Here is a 20,420-nt window from a genome sequence, read left to right as displayed (position 1 = left end):
GAGCCCTTACAACTGAGATTAGTGCCCTTATAAAAGAGGCCCCAGAGAGCTCCCTTGGCCCTTCTGCCAAGCGAGGACACGGGAGAAGACGGCTGTCTATAAAACAGGAAGCGGGCCCTCACCAGATACCACACCGAATCTGCTGTATCTTGATCTTGGGCTTCCAGCCTCCAGAACTGTAAGGAACAAATTTCTGTAGTTCATGCACCACCCAGTCTGTGGTATTTTGTTATAGCAGCCCGAACAGACTACGACAGCGGGCAAAAGTTCTAATGGACCATTGCTAATTAGGAGAGTCAGCTGAATACTTCAGTAGTCCATTAAATGTCATTTTATTTTCCTTTATGCAGATTAGTGGAAGAAAAAAATCCCATAGATTCTTCTGGAAACTGTCAAGATACTGGGAAGATGAGTGAAAAACTTACATAGATTGGGATGCCCACAGTTTGGACTTTCAAGGCCTAAAAGATGAAACAAAACAAAGAAAATGGGACTTTTAGGATAAACACAATTGCCCTCTCGAAGGTGGAAGAGGAAGGTCTCACGATCATGGAAGGTGGAAGTTCTCAACTCTGGCTGCACATCAGAATCACCTGGGAAGGTCTTTAAACCAAACTTAAAAAAATTTAAGTATAACTTAAACACAAGAAAGAGCACAAATCTTCAGGGTACAGCTTGATGAATTTTCACAAGTAAGCACTCCTGTGTGACCACCAGCCTGATCATGATAAAGAACACCTCAGGCACCTCAGAAATCCCCTTCGTGTTCCCTCCTGGTCAATATCTCGGCCTCCCCCGCTCCCATCTCCACAAAGGAAATTGCTATTCTGATTTCTAACATCATAGAGAATAACTTGGGGATCTTTAAAAAATACTGATACCTGGGCCCCACCGCAGAATGTCTGGTCTCATGATCTGGGTGACGCTCAGACCTGGGGACTTTGCAAAGAGCCAGGTGATTCTGATGTGCAGCCAGGCCTGACAATTACTCACTGGTTGAAGGCTAAGTCCCGTTCCCTGCAGGGCAGCAAGGAAGGCCCCCAGATGTCCTTTAATACACAGCTCAGAGTTCCTCCCAGGACTACAGACAGGCTCTGTGGCAATTTTTGGATTTCGGCTGTCAGGAGCCAGGCCAGGTACCGAATCCGCCTGGATGCTGGTGCAGCCCACTGAGGCAGATGGACCAGGCTGTGGATTTCAGTGGACATGACGAGTGACGTCCAGGCAACTGTGGAGGTGCTGGTGGCAAATACACTCCACCAGACCTCCTCTGCTCCAAAAAAAAGTCCCTGTTGACATTTATAAAATGGTTCTGGTGTGACTCACATCAGGCAGTCCTGCAGATTCGATTTGCAGCCAAATTAGCAGATTTGGGTTATAGTTTTCAGTATCCCCAGCTATTCCCTCTAGGAGATTTCTCTTTAGCGTTATTTGGAGCTGTGATAATCCTTGAGAAACTGAGCAAGCTTCCCCACTAGATCACTGGAGATGGAAAACCAGTGATCCTCCAAGAGGGGTGGAGGCAGAGAAAGAGCAAAAAAGGAAAAAAAAAGAGAAAAGAAAAGACAAAGATAAACACTCACGTGGCTTTTGCAGGATGGCTTGACCAACCCAAACTTCTGTGTGATCTGGTTTGTCTGGAACTCCTGCCACTTGCCATCCACCAGGGCCTGGGCTCTGATCTCGTACTTCACCAAGCGCTCCGCTCTCAGGCTAACGGGGCTGTACTCGCTGACCAAGGAGAATTTCAAGTCGGTGTGCCTTATTCTCTGCAAGAAGGGTGATCCACCTTAGGTGGAACTGAAACTGGGGTGACCCAGAGTTAGCGTAACCTGGTTCCTGGCACTTCTTCCCTCCTGTATAATGTATGCAGAGAACCCAACAAAGAGGGCATTTCCCGTGGCCCCATCTCCTGAGTTTCTCTGCTGCTGAGTCAGTTGGCATTTGAGCCTTCACCGTGAGCAAATCACTGGCCAACAGACTGGGGTTTGGCCAACCCAGAAAAACGCCATTAAGTCAAGCTGTATTGAATTGGAAAGTTTTTACTATTGCTTTTCCAGAATTTAAAAACCAACATAGCATTCATATGAGCATTTCGACTGGTGGTGTTACATAATTTGTCTCTTCCATCCAATGGAATCCATTGTGTAGGGAATTGCCTGAATCACTGAAGACCAAGAACTGGCCAAGAAAGAGACGTGACTTGCTCAAGGGCACATAATGAGGTAGTGGCAAAGCTGGGACTAAAACTCAGGTTTCTTCATTTATTTATCCATTCATGATACAAACATACCTCCCTGTGTTCCAGGTACTGTGATTGGCAGTGATAAGAAGACTAATAAGATACAGTTTCTCAAGGAGCTTGAAGTCTTAGAGTCTTATAAGCACATCCTAAGTGGAACATAGTGGTCCCTCATCATAGTTGTCATTGTCATCATCGTCATCATGATGTAGTGCTCTATGTGGCAGGCTCTGTTCCAGTCCTTTGCATGAATTAACATATGAGTACTCCCAACAACCCAGTGAGGTGGGTCCTGTTACATTCTCCATCTTAAGGATCAGGAAACTGGACATAGAGAGGTTCACGGGCTTGCCAATGTCATACTGCTCACCAGGCAGTTTGACTTCAGACTCTCTGCTCTTAAACACAGCACTCTCCTGCCTCTCCTAAAAGTCCAGCAGGAGCATCGAGGCAAAGCCATCCACCCTCCTGAATTCTCTGGGGTCTGTCTACCGCCTGCTTTGCCACTCTAAACAAGACCACTCCCTCTCCCCTTGTGGGCACTACCTGTTACCTCCACGGAAGAATGACCATCCGTAAAGCATCACCCATCATGTAGGAACTGAAGATGAATTGAGCCCCAAATGTGGAGTCCAAGTCTAGAATTTAACCCCAGCTTTGCCAATAGAGGCCATATGAACATGAAGACATTCAATTCTGAGATGCTCTTCTGTTAAATGGGCTAACAATAGCAACCTCCCAAGGTTGTTGCAAAAATCAAATGACATCACCTCTATGAGCGTGATTAACACCAGGCTTACAACACATTCCATGTTAATTATTAACTAATGATTAATCAAATATTATTAATTTAGTATGAATTGACTCTGAATCTAAAAGACTGTCAGAGACACACCTTTCCTGTACTCTGTCCTTCTTACCTGCATGCAAAAACTATAAGAGGTAGTATCATGTTTGGTTCCCTTTATCTCAAAGAAGAATCCATATATGGCAATCATTTTTGACAAAGTTGTATATTCCTAAATTGGGAAAGATAAACAACAAAGTGACAAGGAAAAATATCTTCAGTACTCAAAGGCAAAACAAATTGCAGTGACTTCACCAATCCTACCGGTTAGTGCTCAGTGACACATTATCTCCTTTCGTGGGAAGAAGAATGAGTTAAGCATGTTCTTAGATGACCTATGGTCTGCAGACTTTTGAAACAAAGCATTTTGCTCCAATCTGATGGGACTAAAAGACACTCCATACTCACGGTATTGCAAGGTGTCCTGGCCACTGTGGGGTGCAGTCTATCCACTTAGGTGGGTTTCTGCAAGCAAGGGGTAGACCCAGCCCATCCAGGCCTGACCCAGAGGGGAGGCTCTGATGCTAGATTCAGGGCCCTGCATCCCTGAAACACAAATTCTTTTGAGATCATTACTGTATGGCTTTAAAGAAGTTGAAGGAGAGCAGCAATTTCTTGGAGAACTGTGCCTATCACAAGGAACCCAAGACAGAGCGTGGCCACCAACCCCAGATGCTCCCCTGGTGACTGAGCGCCCAGATGCCTTGCAGCCGAGCTCCCCGACTCACTACCGCTTTAATTTTGGGCCCATCAAAATAGCCTCCCAGAATAGGTTCACCCTTGTAACCTTAAACACGGGCTTGGAGTGGAATCTCTCAGTGAGCAGCTGGCAACTCGTGATGTTTTCGGGGAAGAGGATGACCAACTCATCCCAGTTTGCCTAGGCCTGTCCTGGTTTTAGAATGGAAAGTCCTGTATCCCAGAAAAGCTTCTCCATCCCTGGAAAACTGAGACAGTTGGTGATCCCTGAGGGGAAATTTTGGACATGCACATCAGGTTAATGAATGGCCTAGCCCAGGCCCTGTCTTGTGAATTTTATTTCCTAGGGGGTGGTGAGCAAGCAGAAGAGACACTACGATTTCCTCTCTTACCTCTGCCTTCCTACCAGAGGTAAGAAGTGATAGTACAAAGGTCCTTAACCAAGCACGGGAGGGGACGTGTCTTCCCTTTGCTTGGGCCTAGAGGTCAGTACCTGGTTAAAGAGCAGCCCGAATCTCACAGCTTGGGTGGTAAGATCCTTCACGTGGGCCATGTCGCCCCCACTCACCAGCTGAAAGGGAAATGCACACAGCTTACTGGCAGCCTGATCCCCAACAGGAGTGCCTCTCATCATCTTCCCGTCAGTTCATTGATCCCCACAACCCCCACCATGCTCGAAAGAGAGTTCTGTCTCTGGATCCTACATTCAGCCATTAATCCAGTCTGCAGTATTTACCGAAAACCTACTATGTGCTAGGTACCATGCTCAATGCATTCAGAAAATGCAAAGATGAGAACAAAGAAAAATGCCTGAGCAATCTCACTGGGGAAAGAAAATATATACATAAGTAGCCTGATCACGAGGCAGAGAATGATCATGGCCGTAAAGTCAAGAGCAAGTATGATCATGCATGGCAGGCTCCATGATATTGGCAGCAGCGGGCAAAAGGAAGGAGGTGGGTAGGGTCAGAAGGACATGAAGGGGGGGGGGACTTCCCGAGGTGTCCAGCCCCAGGCACTGTCCTCTCTCTCTGTTGCCCCTCCCCAACTCTGCTCTATTAGAGCACAGTTCTGAATTACGCCCCAGAGAAGCATCATTCCATGGAGTCGTTACTACTGTGCAGTGGCACGGAGCACTGTGGTTTGCACATTACAATAGGTATTTGTTGAGTTGAATTGAATTTTAACTAATGACTCACAAATCTTCAGAACTCAAACACTGCCCTACTTCATCTCTAAAAATGCAAGATTGGAAACATATAAGAAGTACAACAGTTTGCATAGACAATTCACAAAGGGGAAATGCCACATGGAAAAATATTCATATTTACTAGTAATAAAGGAAATGCATATTTAAAAATGAGATGCCATTGTTTGCTTCTCAATTAACAAAAGTGATCTGAAATGAAAATGCCCTACGTTGCTGAGCACGTACAAGTGGGGCACGCTCATTTCTTACTGGCGGAAGAGTAATTTGGTCCTGAATTTGTTAATATGTATCAAGAACAAAAATGCACACTCCTTTTATGGCCAATATTTTCTACTCTTGAGAATCTCCTATAAGAAAATAACTCTAGGGGCCGGCCCGGTGGTGTAGTGGTTAAGTTTGCACGCTCTGCTTTGGCGGCCCAGGGTTCGTCGGTTCAGATCCTGGGCGCGGACCTACGCACCGCTCATCAAGCCATGCTGTGGCGGCATCCCACATAGAGCAACTAGAAGGATGTACAACTATGACATACAACTATCTACTGGGGCTGTGGGGATAAAAAAGAAGAAAAAAAAAGAATTCTAAATATAGTAAAATAAACCATTATGTGCAAATATGTTCACCATACAGTCATTTATAATAGTTAACAGTTAGAAACACCAAAAGTTTTCGACAGTAAAGGAATGGTAAAGTAGCATTGTTTACAGAATATTCTTTCGGTGGAAGAGTTTGCAGCCATTAAAAATGGTGATAGGAAGCACATTTAATTAAGTGTATTTACAAAAAGACTGAAAGGTAATAAAATGCAATGAGGCGTCAGCAGGGGTTGTCTTTGGGTGATGGGTCTGAGGGTATGTCTTTTCTTTCTTTCAATTTCTCTGCATTTTGAAAATGTTCAGTAATAAGGGGGCTTGGTGTGGAGGGCAGTGTGGCCAGTGCTCCTTGACCCCATCTAACTCCCCAGATTAACACTGTGGATGCTCTAAGCTCCTGGGTTCCAAGGCTGGGCCTCCCGCTCCCCCTCCAGGCTTGGCTCTCCCCACTTCCCCTGGTGGAGGATCCAGATACATCCTGACCTCAAAGGCCCAGAGAGTTCAAATGCAAAACACATCTCCAGAAAAAGCAAAGTCAGAAAGGCAATAAATTTTGATAATTGTTTCCTTGCTGAGCTGGCGACTCACTGCGTGGTAATGGTTGGCTGTGACCCGGACCAACCAGGACTCGGGGAAGAAGTTCATGTGCCTTAACTCCTCCAGATCCTTGCCTTGGAACAAACACAAAGGGAACATTTTATTGATTTATACATAACAGAACCGCAAAAGTTTCATTTACAGAGAGAAAAAGGAGAAAGTCGGGAGCTGAGGATTGGAGGGCCTTCCCAGGGCCCTGGGAATCATTAGTTGTGTGGAACCCAGATGGCACACTACAGAACACTTTCCCCCAAGGCGTTCACAGCCCCCTGGCTGCTATCCTGGCCAAGAAAGCAGACTTGAGATCTGATAATCAATGTCTATGGAGTGTCTAGAAGCAACTTGTGCAAAACTACCTGGGCTCCATCAACCGTCCCTGGATTTCAGAGCTATTCATCCTATCTGGATAACTGGAAATGGCTTTGAAAAGTTCTCAAATGATCTTTCAGATGCAAGATCTCACTGGGTGGCCTCCTGGGCTGCCCAAAACACAATATTTCCCTTCTCTTTCCAAGTCACAGCTGTGTTCCCTCGGGCCCAGAGCATCAGGCTGAGGACGCTCAAGTCTGGAGCACACACCCAGAGTTTTCTCCCAAACTGCTGAACAAGCGACCTAGACAGCATGCCACTCTAAGAGGCAGGGGACGTGGTTAGATGGCAATAATGCAGACTTGGCAGCTGTGTACTCTTTCACCTTCAATGAGTCCCTTCCACCCATCGTCACATTTCACGAAAGCTCTGATTTTCCCCATTTTACAGACAGGGAAACTGAAACCAGGCAGTTACATGACTTTCCCAAACCCACAGAGCTTGGCAGTCACAATGCCAGATCTCAGCTAATTCCTTTGGAAACATCTGGTGGAGCTTCCTTGGGGGTGGCTGAGGTGTGAGGCAGGTCCCCAACAGCCTTCCCTTGGATGCACTCACATGGGTTGGGCTTACCTTTGGTGATGCCATGCAGACGCAGGGAAAGGAAGAGGGGCATCAGATTCTGTCCTGTGTCCCGGTCCAGAAAGGAACACTTCCTAGGGAAGCTTAGCAGAGGCACAAAGAGGAATAAAAGGCTTTCAGAAAACTCATTTCTGGAATAAGCTAGGGCTAGTGAAAGCCACGTCAAAGAGACCAGTGGTTTCACCAGCCAGGGGTAGATGATGCCTGGTTCTCTGTAGATGGGCGAGGGGTGTGGAAGCAGAGGGCAGCTGAGACAACCTTTGTGAAGGCTGACACCAAAGATTGTGAGGAGACAAATGGTTATATCCTCCCTGCCATCTACCGCTGAGCCGTACACATGGTAGGTGCCCAGCAAATACTTATTAAACGACTGATGGGAACACATGTTACAGGATTTCAGGGTACATTTTCTCCCTTGAGGCTCACAAACTCCCTGTGGGACAGACAGGGAGGAAAAGTATCATTGGCTGCACTTCACAGGTGAAAAATCAACGGCTTAACCAGGACTTGATCCCGGGACGTCTGCTTCTTCCTCGACGCACGCTGCCTTTTGAATAAGTGGCCAATGTAGGCATTTCAAAAGCACTTTCTGGTAGAATTAAAAAGAAAAAAATGTTCGATGAGTGGGTAAATAGTGTTAGAAGCTGGTTTCACCATCAGTTGTGTGACAGTCAGTGTCAATACTAAACTCCAGTTAATTTCCACACGTGGCTGAAGGTCAGGGCTGGGTTAAGACGATCAATTCCCCTCGAGAAGACACGTACACGCAGACACACACCCACGACTCTTGTTTTGAAACAACTTGCTTCATAAAATGGCCACTTTTCACAACGGGGGATAATTTTTCCAAGTCCCTTTGGAAAGACAAAGTCATTCCCTTAAGGCAGATCCTGTATGAGACCAGCCAAGGGCGCTTTTAGATTATTTTTCCATGAATCAAGAGTGATGTCCAAATCACACCCTGTCCCAGCCAGACTGAATGCACCGTTGGCCCCATGTCCTGCCTCTGCTGGAGGTGTCCGCAAACCTGCCTGTGGACCATTCATTTTCATAAGATCTGGGAATTCCTGGGACTCTCCAACTCCTCTCCATGTCAGCGGTCCCAGGAGACAGGTTTAGGGGTGCCGAGGCATTGTGGGAGGTGAGGGGGCACAAAGATGAATCAGTTGATTCAATTCAATGACTATTTATTAGAATCCACTGGGTGCCTGTCTCTGCGGGTGGACAGATCAGGTATAAATAAAGGAGGGCTGATACTTTCAGGAGTGCAAGGCTATTGATCATAGAACCAGCCCTCCCTTACCCGGGGCAGGTGGGGCTGGGCTAGTGTGGGCTGTGCCAATGTCCTGAGAACATGGATATCTTAGCTGGATGAATAACACTCCCTTGCCTCCTTCCCTGCCTCTCTGTCACCATTTGACGGAGGAACAAGCTGGTGGCATCATGGCTGGGTGCAAGGAGGGAAGAAGGGGCCAAGCTGGCACAGTGCCCCCAGCCTAGTTGAGTGCTCTGGGGAATGAGCCAGTGCCCATGGCAAGGGCTCCCACAGCCTGGCGCTGCCCCCCTGAGAAGTGAGCACTTGCTGGAGCTGAGGTTAAACACAGATTCAGCCCAGAAGGGAAAGGAGAGTGTAGAGGACACCATTACCCCTCCAACTCAGAAGCCCTCAGGTACCAACTCTGCAGCTTTGTGGGAAGGCTGCTAGAAGAGTAGAGAGGGAACCAAGGCCCCTGGTTCTCTCTGTGAGAGACACTCGGACCCCATGGACCATCACTCAGAACCTCTCTGGACAGACCTCCTCTCATAGAAGATTCTAGAAGAGCTTTGATGAGACAGGTGATCGGACCTTATGCCCCTTTTTGACCACAGGGAAGTGGCACTGATGCTCACCATGGTGGCTGACTTGGGGAGGTCATGGGTCAGCTCACTCATCACCCAACCATGCTTCAGTTCCCTGAGCCTGAGTCCTGAAGTCAGATAGACCAGGTTCCAGTCCTAGGCCAGCCGGCCATCAGTCATGGGACCAAGCCTCCCTGAGCTTCAATCTCCTTCTCTGTCAAATGGGGACAATAGCCACGCGTGCCTCCCCAAGTAGTTGGTGCTTGGCACAGCTGCTGGTTCCCAGTGAGTCCTCAGTACCTCATGATTACCACCATTGTCCACTCATCCCAGAGAAAGTGACCTGGACTCAAGCCGGCCAAGTGCATGGAATTGTTCTTGGTGGCATCCATTATCACTGCCACCCTCTAAATCACCCAAGCCATGGGCCACCCCAAAGGAAGAAAACAGTGGCCTCAGCTGCTGATTTTCTAAAATCTCAAAGGATCTGAGGGGTGTGGTCCAACCCCTGGGACCAGTCAGTATAAGCCTGCCCCTAGAGCCCAGTGAGGTCGATGATTGCAGAGCCGGGACTCTACCCAGGCCTCCCAAGTCCGTCTCCCCTGGTGCCTCTCAACTGTCTAGGTGTGAAGGCATCTGCTCCTCTCTGGCTCAACGGCGAGTGCATTCACTTGTTGTCATAGAAAGTGGGAGGAGGCTTGCTGCTCAGTCTGGGGTCCTTTTCCCAGGGCTATGTTGGTGGAATCAAAGGCTGGCATAGCTTCCCCTGGCACTGAGCTCTGTCTGTGCAAAGATCTCTTTGGGTTTAGCACTGACTTTTCTGGGACAAACTTCAGGCCATGGTCTCTGCCTCCTAAAGTTCATCAAGAAACCCTTGGGGGGGCTGGCCCGGCGATGTAGTGGTTAAGTTCGTGCGCTTCGCTTCCATGGTCCAGGGTTTGTGGGTTCGGATCCAGGCACAGACCTATGCACCGCTCATCAAGCCATGCTGTGGCAATGTCCCATATACAAAATAGAGGAAGATTGGCATGGATGTTAGCTCAGGGCCAATCTTCCTCAAGCAAAAAGAGGAAAAAAAAAAAAAAAGAAGAAGAAATGCTTGGGGCATGACCGCTTTAGGGAGGACAGTTCACAGGTCCTTGATACTGAAAGACATGCCCAGGTTGTCTCTGGGTCCTTCTCTTAAGGCCCTGGGGACAAATCTCCCACAGACCTCCTGAAAGGCAGTGCCCGGGGACACGTCTCCCTCTGCCTGGCACAGACTGTAATTTTAGAGCTGCTCTTAGCCACAACCTTCTCACTTCCTCCATCCTGCGATCTGTTGGAGTAATTTACCCTTTCTGCTGAGGGTTAGACTCAGAGCCCTATTAGCCCCAGCACTTCAAATCTGAGCCATAAAATATACAATTTGGAATTCTGACACCTGCTCCATGGGTGAACCTTGAAGACATTACGCCAAGTGAAATAAGCCAGACCCAAAAGGACAAATACTGTATAATTCCACTTATATGAGGTTCCTAGAGTAGCCAAGTTTATAGAGACAGAAAGTAGGATGGTGGCTGCCAGGGATCAGGAGGAATGGGGAGTTATTGTTTAAGGGGTAGAGCTTCAATTTAGGAAGATGAAAAAGTTCTGGAGACGTCTGGATGGTGGTGATGGTTGTACCACCATGTGAATGTACTTAACGCCACTGAACTGTACACATAAAATGGTTAAAATGGTAAATTTTGTTATGCATATTTTATCATAATAAAAAATAATTAGGGGTTAAAAAGTTACCTAGTTTATATGAAAAATATTTGAAATAATAAATTTTAAGGTGACGTTTGAAAAAAGAACACATTTTGCAGCAGTAAATCACGATGAGGAGGGAACACGGCTTTTTTCAAAATGTAACTCAGTGTAGAAGGCCTGGGCGCCTTCTGAACCCAACAACCAGGAAATGGTCCTCTTGGCTCCTAACACCAAAGTGAGGTAAAGGCTGCCACCACCACCATCACCTACCACACGTCACCACCATTCAGTACCTCCTGCCAAGTGCTGCGCTGGGCCTCTACTTTGAGGCAGAGCGAACCCATACGTGGGTCCTGATAAGCAAGGGTTGTTAACTTCCATGCAGAAAGGTTAGGTGCTCGCCCAAGTCTTACAGTCGGTAAACGGCGCAAGTGGGACTCAGACTCAGGGCTGCCATCTTCTAACGGACACCTTCTTTATCTAACGCATTCTTTGTCTCTGCTTCCTAGATTGTAAACTCCGAGAAGACGGAGATTTGTGTCTGTTTTGTTTACTCTCGTATTTTCAGTGCCTCTTGCAGCACTGGGCACTCAGTCGGCCTGCAATATGTTGAGAGAATTCGTTGAATGAATGATCTGGTCCCTGCCAATTCTCCAGCCTCAATCCTATCATCCCACCCCTCCACTCGTCGACAATTTGTCTTCTAGGAATGCCAGCAGTTCCAGGCCCCACGCACACGCGTGCATACACATGTGTGCATGCACAGACCGGGCTATTCCATGCTGATTTTCCTGTGCTCATGGGGTCCTGTCTGCTGTTGCCGTGCTTATTTGTCAGGACAAGTCCTATCAGACATTCATTGAGACTCAGTTCGATGTCATCTTGACTCTGGAGATGGTCCTGACCTTTGCCCAAAGGCAGAAGTGGATCTAGAAATCCTATCTAAAGATAACCTTATCTTCCCTTTGTAAGGGCCTCCTGCATCCAGACACTTTACGCCCCTCATGCTCCTGCCATGTCTCCACTCTTATTGTGGAAGAAGAGATGTTTTGGGGTTATCCAGCTTGGGTGGAAAGCCAAGAAGCCACATGAGGAAAGTGAAAAGTTAGTAAGGAATAGGAATCAATAACATCTGGGGACATTGGAAAGAAGCGAGATTCAGCCTCCAGAAAGCCAAGCTAAAGGGGAATGGGGCAGTGCTGGTCAGAGCAAGAGAAGAAACGAAAAAGGCCAGAAACACAAGAGTCAGGTGACGAGTAACCCTGTTGTCCCCAAATACATCAACCTGCCTGCACAGGACTTGGTGGAGCAATTCTGAGAGAGAATAATTTAACGGCCCTCATGTTCATGACTCATGGGACATTTCAAAACGAATGTCCTGGTAAAGAGATCAGAGTTGTCATGTCAAGGTGCCCAGTTTCATGATGACTTTGTGGCCAATGTGCAAATGCCACTCATTAATCACAAGAGACACAGGGCCTCTGCCCGCCCTGGCACACAGTGCCACAGGGCATTTCCCTCGAGACAGCAGTGGGCTCGGGTGTCAGGGGTGTGAAGGCCGTGGCTGGGCAGCTCTCCTCGGAGTCTCCCCTCATATGATATATGGGGGAAGGTGGTGTTGGGTTTGTTGGGTTGGTGCACACCCACACAGCCAGCACATGCTCTTGTTCTCTCTGCAAAGAGAAGCTCAGAGGAGGAATCCGTCCAGTGTGCAGGTGAGATCCAGGAAGGTTTCCTAGAGGAGTCCCTGGCCAGCTCCGTAAAGGCTGGGTCAGATTGGGACAGGGCACAGGAAGGAGGAGACTCAGCAGCAGAGGTCAGGGAAATCTAGAAGTTGGGGTCATGTGGAAATTGGCTTCACTGGCTGCTTTCAATGACCTTTTAGTGAGGTTGCTGGAATCCACCTTTGCAGTGTCTGATTTAGTAATTAATAATTTAGTGATTAATAAATCAGTTAAGGACCGGAATTACAGGTCTGTTAATGACATGTCCTCAACTCTGAGATCTCAAAGTAAAAGGATGAGTCAGAAGACCTAAGAGACCCAGGTCAACCCAGCTCCACCATCAATTTGCAAAAGGAGCCTGAGTCAGGCCCTTACCTGATGGATTTTATAGACACACAGTTGAGTGAAAGTCATCAGACATTAAAAAGTGTATACGATAGGATTCTATTTATATAAATTTCAAAAGCAGCCAAGACATCCTGATAGCAAATAAGCCAGGGTACTGTTTGCCTTTGCGTAGGAGAGGTAGTTTGGAGCTAAGACACATTATGGGGCCGGTCAAGTTCTGTTTCTCGGTCTGGGTGCTGGTTACACAGGTGCATGTGCTTTGCGGAAATTCATTGAGCTGTTCACTTAAGGTTTCTGCACTTTTCTGTATGTATTTTATACTCTGATTAAAAATGTACTTTAGGGCCGGCCCCATGGCTTAGTGGTTAAGTGCGCGCGCTCCGCTACTGGCCGCCCGGGTTCGGATCCCAGGTGTGCACCGACGCACCGCTTCTCCGGCCATGTTGAGGCTGCGTCCCACATACAGCAACTGGAAGGATGTGCACCTATGACATACAACAATCTACTGGGGCTTTGGGGAAAAGAAAAGGAGGAGGATTGGCAATAGATGTTAGCTCAGAGCCGGTCTTCCACAGCAAAAAGAGGAGGATTAGCACGGATGTTAGCTCAGGGCTGATCTTCCTCTCACACACACACACACACACACACACACACAAATGTACTTTAAAAAAAGTGAAAAATTTGCCTGCCTCTGGCTCTTCTCCAATTGATGAGTTTTTTACAGATTTCCTGGACTTCTCAGACTGCTAAGTGGAATGAAATGATGACTTTTCCTCCACGGATGAAGGCAACAGCTTTGCTTACATTCTTTATTTTTCTTACAAGGAAATGTTAAATTTATTTCCGGACAGGCTATTTGTTTTTCTAAAATAACCATTGCCAGGAAAACAAGGGTGTGTGTGCGTGTGTGTGTGGGTGCGTGCGTGTGCACATGAGCATGTGTGTTCTCTTCCTATATTGACGTACTTAGACATCAATGAAAATAAATGCTTGAAGACATTCCTAAACATCTGGCTAGGTAGAGAAACTGCCCCTTCAACTTTCCATCTGTGTCCCTGGCACACAGTACACGTCCAATAAATATTTGTTGAATGAATGAAAGATTGAAAAAAATCAATGAATAAAAGAAATCGGGAGAGTAGAAAAGCTTGGACATATGTCTTTATTTGCAGGTACAGTTGGAAGAGTCAACTATACAAACGTGTTCACTCCTAGCTTGTCTTCTGGACTTTGCTAAGGCAGATGAGAAAAGGGGTATCTCATTCATTTTATTCAATTACTGCACTAAACCCTCCTTTTCAGATGTTGGGCTAGCCAAGGCCACACCCACAGCTACAGCTCAGCCTCATTCCTAGTGGGTCGCGGGGCCTGGCTAGCTAACATTCGCGCGGCTTGTCCTGTTGCCACCACATTATGAAAATACAGTCTCATTTTGGAAGTTCCCATATTGTTATGGCCTCAGAATGTCCCCTCTGACCGCTGCTCCCCCACCCAAAGATAGCTTGTAAATCACTCTGTCGTTTAAATTATCTCATCAATAGATACAACTTGAAAAGTTGGGCCAAATAGTCCACTTCCTCCTTTCTCATTCCCAAGCGCGTTTACTACCTCCCCGGGGGTCTGCTCTGCCCCACCTTTAAATGCTCCTGGCATGCCCCTGTCAGTGGCCACAGATTAGCTGTTCTTTTGGTTCACTGAACTGTGTAGATCAACTCCCCTGGTGACCCAGTTCTGGCCCAGGTTGACCGTGACTTCCCGCAGGCTCTCTCCACCACCACGGGGAGCAGAGGTGCCTTCTCTCAGCCTGAGCCTTTGGACCACCAGCCCCGCTGGCCAGCGGCTCTGAGGCCCTGCACTGCTGCTGGTCAGCCCTGGGATCTCAGGAAGGGATGGCAAACACAGAGCGTGGGCACCACCACTGCCCGCACCCATGTCCAGGGCAGACATCACTAACTACCGAGACGTTATTTCTCACCAAGCCTAGAGAAAGCTTTAGAATCCTTGCTAGCCGAGTACACCATCAGGCACTACCCATCAAGAAAAATGGAAATTTGTCTGCGATCCCTTTTACTTCAAGTTGCTGCAAACTTCGTGCTCTCTGAATTTTGCATCAGCATATTAAGACCCATTTCTCCGAGGGGAATGAAGCTACCTAAAAATGTTGGATGGAATTTTATCATTCAACAAGCTATTATATGTGAGCACAGTGCCAGGCAAGCTGGGGGTGAGATAAAGGATAGTAAACTCTCCCTTTAAGCCGCTTATGAGGAATCTGGGGAGGCAGGACACACACATACACCAAGGGGTACATAAGGGAGTGGTCAGAGAGGCCATTAGGGGAGGCCCCTGCCGTGGACTGACCGAGCAGAGAAGGCAGAGCAGCTGGGGGCAGTAAGCAGGAGCAGCAATGCTGACCCTTAGCCCAAGGAGCCTGGGGGCTCGGGGACATGCATGTGGGAGGTGCAGGCCATTGACAAGGGTGCACCTCACAGGTGCCACTGTTCTGGGGCAGATGAGTGAGCTGGGATGGGAGGAGAACCACCCACGATCCTAAAAACGGGCCACGTGGTCCTCAAAGTTGGGAGTGGGTCTGGGTGACTGTAGGGTTAAGATCATCTGGGGTCCAGACTGTCCCATCTTTTCTCCCAGAGGACACGAAGCTGGCTGGAGGGACGGAAGCAGCAGCAAGGGAGGGAGGGACCCAGGGCAGACTGGAAGGCCATCAGGGGTCACTCCCGCCCTGCAGCAATTGAACTCAGGGCCATGTTAGGAGATACTGTGGGAATCGCTTAGGTTGGGACAGTGAGACGATTTGGAAACACCCAAATGGTTTCCAATAAGGAAAACTGTGCAGGATCAGGGACTTGGGGAAATGCTGTGTGGAGGGGTGAGGTTTGGGGTCAAAATGGAATCCATGTATATTCAAGAGGAATGGAGAAGCTGTGATGGTGAAAAATACCCGTGTATGGGAGAAGCCTTTGAGACCCCAGCTCAAGAAGGCCAAGGAAACCCCACTTCCAGTGGAGGAGGCCACACATCCTAGCTCTCTCATTCCCACTTGTTTCTTTCACATTAAAAACACAGTTCCAGTGAATCAGCCACATTCTAGCTCATTTCCTATCTCCTGGTGCTAAGACGTTTCCAGTATGAGAGCTAACCTGGAGCCAAATAGCAAGTTTTCCTGGTGTGCATGACTCATAGGAAAAAGTGTCTCTTGGGTTATTAAAATAGTAGGGGGGGGATTTAAAACACTTGGGTTCAAAGCAAATTACATAGAAACTAAGCAAAGTACATATAATTCTGGCACTGAATACTGCTTTCCCCAAATACCAAGACAGAAAAAAATGGGCTCTTTAGTTAATGCAGCGCACAGATGTTCCAGAAGGATTAAATGCTTCAGAACAATGCAAATGAAACTTGGCTTCAACAGGTCAATCCACTGATGAATATGTGGAAGATGTGTTTATCTGCTAAACTCGCATGTGCAAAAGAAATAGAGCTTCTTGACTTCCTTGAACATACCTTATCGTGCTTGAAAGCTCCCATTCCTGCTGATGTAGGGGACAGAAGCATAAACCTGACAATGAGGATATTGCTATCAGTTACTTCCTGCCTAGGGCAGATCCTCTGAGGGCCACCTGGGACTGTCTAGGGCACCACACTCCGCAGCCAGCTTGGATGATGTGAGCGTATTCACCAAGTTTCATAGCGGCTAGGGAGACACAGACGGGAGCCCATAATCTACTGCTTTCACGCCTAGCCCCACCCTGCTCTCCTGCCCCCACGCTGCCACAGCAGACACTGATAATGGGGGCACTCTGGACTGAACAGACAGAAAACACTCACAGGCAGAGGGGACACAGGGAGGGGAAGAAATGCCCTGTAAGGCAATATTAGAAGTCCTTGGCTAACGACAACAACATTGAACCTAGAGGCAGTCTCAAGATCTTTCTGAACACTGTGCCCAGGAAGCTACTACTGAACCAGCTGGAGCGAGCACAAGAGAGGGATCCTATCTGCCGTTCTAGGAATGGGCAGCAAGGCATCTTGGGATTTGGCAGGTCTGGGTTCAAGTCAGCTTCCATCCCTTATCACTTGTATGATATCTGACAAGATATTTCATCTCTACCTCAGTTTCCTCATCTGTAAAATGGGAATAGTAAAACCAGCCCCTGAGTATTATGCAGATTAATGAGATAACAAGTAGAAAGTACTTATCAGAGTTACTGCATTTAGTAAGCATACTTACATGGTGCCCACTATTATACTGCAATTGTCATTTTTCATGTAAATGTTGAGATATATAACTTTTAGAATTTATAAGTTTAGAGAGTATGAAACACTGGATTAATTCTATGAAACCTCTGTACATTCAAACGCTTTTTCATTTGTCCAGAAAATTCCGAATTTTATATGCTATCTAGTGAAATATAAATGAGAATAACCTAGTCTGATTTAGGTATGTTTGTTTTGTTTTTTTTTAAAGAGAGACTTTTTTTTTTTTTTAATTTATTTAGTGTGTGTGTGTGGAAGATCAGCCCTGAGCTAACATCCTTGCCAATCCTCCTCTTTTTTTTTCGCTGAGGAAGACTGGCCCTGAGCTAACATCTGTGCCCATCTTCCTCCACTTTATATGGGACGCTGCCACAGCATGGCCTGACAAGCGGTGTGTCGGTACGAGCCCGGGATCTGAACCCGGGCCGCCAGTAGCGCAGCGCACGCACTTAACCGCTAAGCCATGGGGCCGGCCCCTAGGTATATTTTAAATATGAAGTTTTTAAGCTCAGTGTAGTATGGTAATTTTCCTGAATAAAAGGAGTACATTTTGCATCATGTACTTTACTGGACACAGAACAAATTCTCAGAAGCACACGATTATCTCATATTATAACACCTACCTATTATTCACTTTTTCAAGTAATCCAGTGGTTCAAAAGTATCCCACAATCTTAGGCCCCATAGAGAAAACTGCATCCTATGCACTCTGATGCTATGAAAAATAATATCACTAATGCTTTTCCCATGATATTATGAGCAAAATACCAGTGTACATACATTTTATCAGTCAACTGTGTTTACCTGATAAAAAACGCCAGCACCGTTTCATATGTCGGAACTGTCTGAATTTTGTGGTTTAGTTGCAAGTAGACCCACAAAAGTATCGTTTTCAGAAGATGAAACTCACTAAAAGTAAACAACCTGGCCAAAATAAAAGATTGAGAAGAAATGTTAGGCAGAGCAGACAGCCACAGCGTTTGCAAGAAAATGAAGTTACAAGTGGGTTTGGGAGAGGCAACACCATTCCTGAGAATGTAGGTGGCCTCAGACAAAGATGTTAAACGACTTGCCCAAGGTCGTTGGCTGGTTAATGGCAGGGCTGGGATTGAACCTCAGCAGCCTGACGCTGGGGCCCCTGCTTTCACCACCCGCTGTGCTGCCCCAGAACAATGGCCGGCATCTAACGGGCTCTTACTGTAGACAGATGCTCCCAAGGTGGTTTCACATGTGCCTTCATTTAATTCCACACGACAATCCTGCAAAGCTGGCATACAGTCCTTACTTGTATAGACGTAGAAATTGAGACTGACCCTAAGCTGACTTAAAATTTTAATATTTTGTTCATCATGGTTTTTCGCATTCATTTTGATTTTAAAATATTGCACTAAAATATACTTTACCTTGATTACTGAGCTTTTGTGGTGCCCCCTTAAATTCTGCACCCGAGGGGAGTGCCTCAATCCTCACGTTCTAGTCCCAGCCCTGATAGAGGGCTGAAGTATGAATAACTTATCCAGGGTCACACGATTCTAGAGTCAGACCCGGGCATGGGTCGGTTTAGAATCTCAGTTCTGCCCCACACTGGCTGTGGGAACTTCCGCGGGTTGCTTAGCGGCCCTGCAACCACAGCTCCCTCGTCTATAGAACCGAGATGACTATAGCTGCTCAGAGGACACTGGTGAAGGCTACGGGAGGTGACACATGGTAGGAGTTTCCCATCACTGCTGTAGCAAATTGCCATGAACTGAGTGGATTAAAACAACACAAATTTATTATCTTATAGTTCTGGAGGTCAGAAGAACAGAATGGATCTCATTGGGCTAGGATCAAGGTGTGGACAGGGCTGCATTTCTCCTGGAGGCTCCACGGAGATTCATTTCCTTGCCTTTTCCAGCTTCTGGAGGCCATCTAATTCCCTGACTTGTGACCCCTTCTTCCATCTTCAAGCCAGCAGCACAGCATCTTCAAATTTCTCTCTGGTTTTGACTCATCTGCCTCCCTCTTCCACATTTAAGGATCCTTATAATTACACTGGGCCCAACTGGATAATCCAGGATCATCTCCCCATCTCAAGGTCATCCAATTAGCAAGCTCAGTTCCATCTGCAACCTTAAGTCCCCTTTGCTGAGCAACCTAACATATCCACAGGTTCCGGGGGTTGGCATGCTGACCTCTTTGGGGGACCATTATTGAGCCGACCACACACATACAGACTGCTTAGCACAGTGTTTGACACATAGTAACGTGCTCAGCAAACGGCAGCTCTGACTCCTAAGTGGCAGGCTGGGTCCTGACTCCAGAGCCCACCCTTTGCCCCTAGCAGCATGAGGCCTCTCATCAAGAAACAAGGGCTGAGAAGGAGTGGCTGGTGCTCTCCATACATCAGCTCTGTAGAGGAAGGATGTTTCCCAAACAGCCTCTGACGACTTGATTATCCGAGAAATCATTTCAATGTTTCTTAAACCCACTGATATTTTCCATCTCTGACCATGGAGATGGCACCCCGGCTTCAAGTAATATCATAGCCTCTTCACCCACCACCTTAAGTGGTCCTGGTGGGTGACACCCAGGCTAAATCGTGACTCTAAAGGGCAATGGAAATGTCACCCACCCACCTCACGCTATTTCTGGACACAGCAGAACTGTCTCTTTCCCCTTATTTGTTTAGGCCACCTACAGATGCATGGACTTTGACTCTGGCCAGACGGGACCAAATTTGTCACTGTCTGCACAGTAATGGTCAGGCAGGAGGGTAGATGTCACAGAGCCATTAGGTATGATGTCCCCACAAAGAACTCTGCCAGGACTTCAACCACCACTGGGCCGGGGAGCTACGTGACTTCTGGTACAGAATCCATGCTTGGGGTCCCTGAGCCCAGAAGATTCTTTGAGACCAAAGAGGGGCTAACAGAAACCCAGGGGGAGTAATTGGGAGCTCCATAAACCGGGATCCTGGTTTTACTTTTATTATGAAGGGTAATTGTTGAAATAAAGCCTTCTGTCTTTAAGCCAGTACCTTACGGTATAAGTTCCTGCAGGAAATAACCATGCTGAGGACATTCAAACATATTTTCATTTACCTAAAAGCTCTGATGGCCTGGATCAAGATGGAACTCACAGAGATCTTAAACTTCCCTCCAACATAGCGAACATTCTACGTGTGTTTACTGGTTACATCCCTATGGCCTATAGCTATAGGGTTACATCCCTATAGCCATTGGGATGTAACTGGTGTTTGTTCTTTAAGAGAAAAAAAAAAAGGCTTTTAACAAGACACTGTTTGTCTTCTATTTTTTTTTTGAGAAAATTGCATATAAATTATAAAGGTCCCCTTTTGAATAGAGACCATATAGAAAGCCGT

General features: G+C 47.0%; 1 protein-coding gene across 1 annotated transcript in view; it reads right to left on the bottom strand.

The window, feature by feature from the left end:
- Positions 1 to 337: 337 nt before the first annotated feature.
- BTBD16 (BTB domain containing 16) overlaps positions 338 to 20,420 on the bottom strand; it is a 45,292-nt gene continuing 25,209 nt past the window's right edge. Inside the window, exons 9-15 of the mRNA XM_087432983.1 lie at positions 17,861 to 17,980; positions 7,128 to 7,219; positions 6,177 to 6,259; positions 4,282 to 4,359; positions 3,163 to 3,261; positions 1,584 to 1,769; positions 338 to 461 (exon numbers count right to left, since the gene is read on the bottom strand). Coding sequence (XP_087289109.1) covers positions 393 to 461; positions 1,584 to 1,769; positions 3,163 to 3,261; positions 4,282 to 4,359; positions 6,177 to 6,259; positions 7,128 to 7,219; positions 17,861 to 17,980 — 727 coding nt within the window. The 3' untranslated portion in view covers positions 338 to 392. The remainder of the gene's footprint in view (positions 462 to 1,583; positions 1,770 to 3,162; positions 3,262 to 4,281; positions 4,360 to 6,176; positions 6,260 to 7,127; positions 7,220 to 17,860; positions 17,981 to 20,420) is intronic.

Source organism: Ceratotherium simum, chromosome 6 (genome assembly GCF_057802395.1).
Source record: "Ceratotherium simum simum isolate JZ-2026a chromosome 6, ASM5780239v1, whole genome shotgun sequence".
Lineage (NCBI taxonomy): Eukaryota > Metazoa > Chordata > Mammalia > Perissodactyla > Rhinocerotidae > Ceratotherium > Ceratotherium simum.
The sequence above is the reverse complement of the archived record's forward strand: the minus strand, read 5'-3'. Positions and strand labels throughout refer to the sequence as shown.